Below are 6,145 nucleotides of genomic sequence, written 5' to 3'. Positions count from 1 at the left end.
TGTTAATTGAACGGATACTGTTTGGAGATTTGATGTTATTTTATCATACTTATTCTTTATCATTTATAGAAAAAGCAAAACGGACCTGAACAAAGTAAGTACGATCTAGTTTTTTATTTCCAGTACCAGCGTCAAAGCTATGGTTGCTTTGTTACAAAAGCTTGTTTAAAAAGGATCATTGTTCCAAACATATATTCAACACAAGGATCGGATAAACATTTTGATTGCTTTATATTTATTTGGGCAAATATAGGTTACCTTGGCATATCTAGTTTTACTTAAAAATAAATAAATAAATAAATAAAGTTTCCACCAGAAATTGTTAAACACACGTATGATCAAGAAAATGCAATAAAGATCAACTTTTACAAAAATTATTAGCAAAGATTCCTTATATAAATGAACATTAATTTTAACTGCTTCTTGAGCTTGTAGAAAAACCAGAGCCCTCTTTCTTTATGTTCGAAATATTGGCAAGCAAGCGCTTCCATTTCCTATAGAGACAAGTGTTCTTGTTTTGATTGTAAATAATTTATGTTCGTTTGAGTGAAACGAATTAGAACATAAATTTATTTATCATATGTACTAGGAACACGTGCTTTTGTTTATTATGTGCTAATAAAAGCGACAGTAGCTATTGGTCAGTATTTAAAGGTCGATACGTGTAGAACAGGTGAACAGGTATTCACTTTAATCACGCTTTTAACTCATTCGAAGGCTTTGCTTTGTGATATTCACACCCACCCACCCACCCACCCTGTCACTTACTTCACCCATTTTACTTGTATTTTGTTTAATAAAGAAAGTAATTGTTTTCATTACAAGAAAATTAAAAGTTTTGTACACAACGGATTGATTGTCAAAGATGGGAAACAATTTGCTTAGTCGCTTTTGATAATTTTATGTAAAAGAATAAATTCTGATCCGTCATAACAATAGTTTAGGCTTAAATTGATGGAAAAAGTCAAATAAGACTTTATTCATAATGGTATAATTGTTCCTTTTTCTGTTACACAGTATTTTTAACATACGACTCAAGAGAAAACTGTATAAGATGTACTCGCTTTTTAGTAAATTTGGATCGAGGATCAAAAAGCTGTAACTGTTGTCCACAACCGAGAACAGTAAGATTTAAATGGGATACAAGGAAAACAACGGTTATTGAATTAAAAATTCGGAAGTTTTCGTTTACATATCATAATGAAAAAATGCAAATTTGATAAACAGATCAGATAAAACAAGATATCTGCAAGAAAATTTGTAATAATGAAAGGAGAAATAAATATGAGCTGAATTTTTTATCTTCAAAATTAACCATGCAGAATTGTATAATTATAAGGAAGCAAGATATAAAGATAATCTAACTGCATTGTATTCACTTAATGTTGAATCTTGAAAATAAGTTAAAAACTAAGCAAGTTGAAAATTTTAACAAGCAATCAGACTTAAAAGTATCATTTTTAATTTTTTTTATTTTCTGATTCTTGATATATCATATAAAAATTGCACATCAAAAGTAAACCCAATTTTATTTTTCACAAATATAAAAACATTTCAGAAAACGTAAATACTGCTAATTACTTTATCTTTTACATTAGTCTGTGTATTAAATGGAAAGAATATGTTCTATGAAAGAATTATATTATATTTTTAATATTTGTCTGTTCTTCCTTAATTTATCTCTCAAACATATTATATATAATAGAAAAACATATATTTTATATAAAATAAATACATAATACATATTAATATACAATAAATACATTTTATGTTACGTAAATACATAGATATTAAAGAAAATGAACGAAAAAATCAATATTTACGTTATGAAAAATATACATTTTAAACGTTATATACGACAAATATGACCACGACACCCTTTACAAAGTATTCACAAACAAAATTCTCATCTTTTATATGTACAATATATGATGTCTTATATGTAAAGTTACACATCATTACACAATACTTCAACATAACCAAATCGAGCAATCTCATAAACTTCACTTCAATTTAATAAAGGTATTTTTTCCATTTTACTGATTTCCTATTTCAAAATTTAAAACTTGTACAACTCAAAATTTTAATTTTGTTTTTACATACAAATTAGCACGCAGGATAAAATTTGACATCCAGTTTTATAAAATATGATGTCACATATAACTATTGCAAAATGTTCTTCATATGATTTGGCATTTTTTAAGCAGTTAGTTAACACAGTAAATCAACTATATTAGAAGCTATCATAACATTCCAACCACATGATTACGTAACCATTCAGTGATGATGTCATAGTTTTCATTCATCCAGTTAATGTTCGCCCTTAAAAAAAACAAATATTTATAAATTTTATTGAAAAAAATAATTACTACAAGACATTGGACTAAAACATATGGCCTCTTCTAAAAGATAGTACATACATGTATAATGAAACTTTTAAGAATTTTGAAGAAAGATTCAAATCGTCATACATATTTTTAGAACATTTTCAAGGTCAAAAAGATTGCTCGAGAATTATTACAGGATAGTTTCCTTTTAAGCATTGAATTCATATTTTTAGATGCCTTCTGTCCTTCAACACATCTGGCCATGCAGAAAAATTGAATACCGCACGTTAGCCAGGTGTGTTATATTGGACCGACAACATCCAAAAACATGAATTCAATGCTTATATTTACATTCTCTAATTTTTCCTCTTAACAAATGCTTATTTTGTTAATCATTAATGCCAATTAAGTGCACATTTTTAAATACACATTTGTTGTATTTTTACGTTGATTTAACGGGGTTATAGTTTTTTATCAAATGGAGTCAGAACATTGTACATTTTAATGTTCCTAGAGTATTGAAAATGCATATAGTTCCTACTTTTATTGTAATGCACAATGACAAGGTTTCGCATGCGTAATAGATATTTGAACGTCATCGATTCTTAATGAATTTCCCAAATAAATTTACACTGAATGTAAATATTTAACATTTAAACTCTATAATTTTTGTGACGTCATGCGATATTACTGATCGATATATGTAATATATAATAGATAACCCACATAATGAGGCATTTGTATTGTATAAAATCACTAATGTACAAACATGACGATTTACCTGTATGTTTGTAACTCACCTAATAAGAGCTAATGAAGTCTGGGTTTGCTTTTTTGCCACCTTGGGAGGTTTATCTTTAAATAAGGTTGCCAACTAAAATAGATAAATTCATTTTATCATATTTAGTTTTAAAAATTGGAAATGCAATGCAATATCTATAATTTAACCTTTTTTTTTTGGTCGTGGAAAAACAAATTTTTTCCACTGTTTTAAAAGTGTTCTTTCAAGGTACATGTCATCAGATGAGTCCTTGTCTGAAATTTACGTAAATATTTAATTGTCTATTATTCTCAACTATTATAAAATTAGTCAACTATTCAGAATACCACAAAAATATGACAGGAAAGTTGACATAAATTATGTCTGGCCTGCAGCTTCAGGGTCCTTACTTACCTGATTATATTCAAACTCTGAGTTAACAAACTGTGTAACTTCAGCAATTGTCTCTCTCAGTAGAAAATTGTCAAATCCAAATCTGAATAAACAAAATCTTTGGTTCAAACACAAAAAATGTTTTGGTTCGTTGTTTCCCTTACATATTTAAATGCTTTTGATATAAAAATCAAATTTCAGATATATAGATGTTTAGGATTTCAATGCTACTCTAGACAGGTATGTACAGTTGATGTAACAAAAAGTACATATAGTTCCTTGGTCAGTTAACTTTTTCAAACAATACTTCTAGGTATGAAAACGAACTTAAAAAGCTAATAGATTCAAAAGTAAATAATATAATATCTTGATTTGCCATTTTTTTCTTTTCAAAATTATAATATGAAACAAAAATTAAATATAAATTAAGTCTACTTTTAAATCTTAATGATGAAACTTACTGGTCATTTAATCTGTCCCACTTTGTCATCAGTAAGTGAAGAGTGATCATCCTTCCCAGAGGGCGCTTTGACAGATAACTTATAACGAGGCGCACATCCTGCATTCTAATCCTCGAAGAATCAAAGATCCAGTTGGCATACCTGTTCACGGAATGAAATTATTTAATCTGATTGAAAAAGATGGACGTTATAATAAAAGCAAGTATAGAGCAAGGATAAATTATTCTTAAAAAATTGAAATAATTGAGTTATGTAAGAGCCATTGAAAAGAAAGACAGAAAAAGAAAGAACAAGTGAAAAGTTACAAAGAAAGAGGGGAAGAAAGAAAGAAAGGAAGAAAGAAAGGAAGATAGATAGAAAAGGGAGGAAGAATTTTACCTCCAGAGTAGCCAAGGTTTCTGGGACTGTCCTAGTGCTTCCATCAACATCTCCCTCTCTACTGCCACGTTAGTGGACTGTGACTTGTTCCAGACGTAGTCCCACTCCTCCACCCCTCCCTCCCTCACCCCAACCATATAGATCACTGAGGAGTAGTCACTGGGCAGGCTACAAATAGAAAATAATATAGATTAGTGACGTCACTAGGCAGGCTAAAAATAGAAAACCATATAGATCACCGAGGAGTAGTCACTGGGCAGACTAAAAACAGAATACCATATAGATCACTGAAAAGCAGTCAAAGGGCAGGATAAAAATAGAATTCCATATAGATCACTGAAAAGCAGTCAAAGAACAGGCTAAAAATAGAATACCATATAGATCACTGAAAAGCAGTCAAAGGGCAGGCTAAAAATAGAATACCATATAGATCACTGAAACGCAGTCAAAGGGCAGGCTAAAAATAGAATACCATACAGAACACTGAAAATCAGTCAAAGGGCAGGCTAAAAATAGAATACCATATAGATCACTAAAAGCAGTCAAAGGGCAAGCTAAAAAAAAGAATACCATATAGATCACTGAAAAGCAGTCAAAGGGCAGGCTAAAAATAGAATACCATATAGATCACTGAAAAGCAGTCAAAGGGTAGGCTAAAAATAGAATACCATATAGATCACTGAAAAGCAGTCAAAAGGCAAGCTAACAATAGAATACCATATAGATTACTGAAAAGCAGTCAAAAGGCAAGCTAAAAAATAGAATTAACACCATGTTTTCCACTGATGAGCAGTTACTGGTCAGACTAATTAAATAAAATTAACACCATATCGAACACTGACGAGTAGTCACTGGGCAGACTAAAAATAGAATTAACACCATATACATGTAGATTCCTTACGAGTACATGAAGTCACTGTGTAGGTTAAATAAAGAAACATAAGCAGGCTAAAAATAGAATGAACACCAATAAGATCATTGAGGAATAGTCATTGGGAAGGGCTTAAAATAGAAATATTAGCATTGGATGAACACCATATAGATTTAGGAAGAGAAGCTTCTTAGTTGTGTTAATATCCAAATTATATCAAAGATTTTAATTTATTTTAAAAAAGGAATGACATGGGTAAAGCAAATTTCAAGCTTATTCTCAGTTGATTTGTAAAGTTTACCAATGGCATAAAGAAAGGAGGTAGGTTCTTTTATTCCGACAACCTAGTTATCCATGGACTGTACAAATATATTACTGACAAAAGAGCTTACTACATTGTACATTATCTCTGGGCTTTTACAGATTAAAATCATTTAAGAAATGAAACTTATTTCAACTAATGCTTTACGATATAATATAACATAATTTGAAATAAGCTTCATACGTTATAATTTAATTTCAGTGTAGACAAAAAGAAAAATTTTCTTTCAGAAAAAGCCTTCAAATTAAACATTTTTGAAAATTAACGTCAAGGGGTGTAAGACGTAATCATTGTGACATAGGAAAGTTAAGTTATACGAAATGGATTAAATTTTTTACCCAATTAAATAACGTGTTACAACTAAAAGTAAATTATATGGAGATAACTTAAAAGTCAAATAAAGAGTGCAATTTGTATATCATATCAAACACAGATTACTTCAAACATCAGAGGTTGGATCAGGTGCCATGAAGGAGTGAGCATCCCCTGCCGACCGGTCACATTCAATGTATAACTGAATACTTACGTAATCCCCTCGTCTTTCCAAAGGTAAAACATTTTCCTGGCGTATGCTACTGCCTTTTTATATCCAACATCACAGGCTAGCTTCAAAATGGTTTGTCGTAAGAATCT

At 30.1% G+C, this 6,145-nt stretch overlaps 1 protein-coding gene across 1 annotated transcript; it reads right to left on the bottom strand.

Annotated features, from left to right (window-relative positions):
- Positions 1-1,634: 1,634 nt before the first annotated feature.
- LOC134241410 (aminopeptidase N-like) lies at positions 1,635-6,137 on the bottom strand. Its single transcript, XM_062723465.1, has 6 exons — positions 6,039-6,137; positions 4,320-4,487; positions 3,942-4,082; positions 3,502-3,583; positions 3,128-3,201; positions 1,635-2,322 (listed from the first exon to the last, which is right to left on the bottom strand). Exons 1-6 carry the CDS (start codon positions 6,068-6,070, stop codon positions 2,244-2,246), a joined length of 576 nt encoding a protein of 191 aa, XP_062579449.1. The 5' UTR covers positions 6,071-6,137; the 3' UTR covers positions 1,635-2,243.
- Positions 6,138-6,145: the final 8 nt, after the last annotated feature.

The sequence above is a fragment of the Saccostrea cucullata genome, unplaced genomic scaffold (assembly GCF_032062105.1).
Source record: "Saccostrea cucullata isolate Sc308-1 unplaced genomic scaffold, CSIRO_AGI_Scuc_v1 ctg21461, whole genome shotgun sequence".
NCBI classification, from domain to species: Eukaryota; Metazoa; Mollusca; class Bivalvia; order Ostreida; family Ostreidae; genus Saccostrea; species Saccostrea cuccullata.
This window is presented reverse-complemented; position numbering and strand designations above follow the sequence as displayed.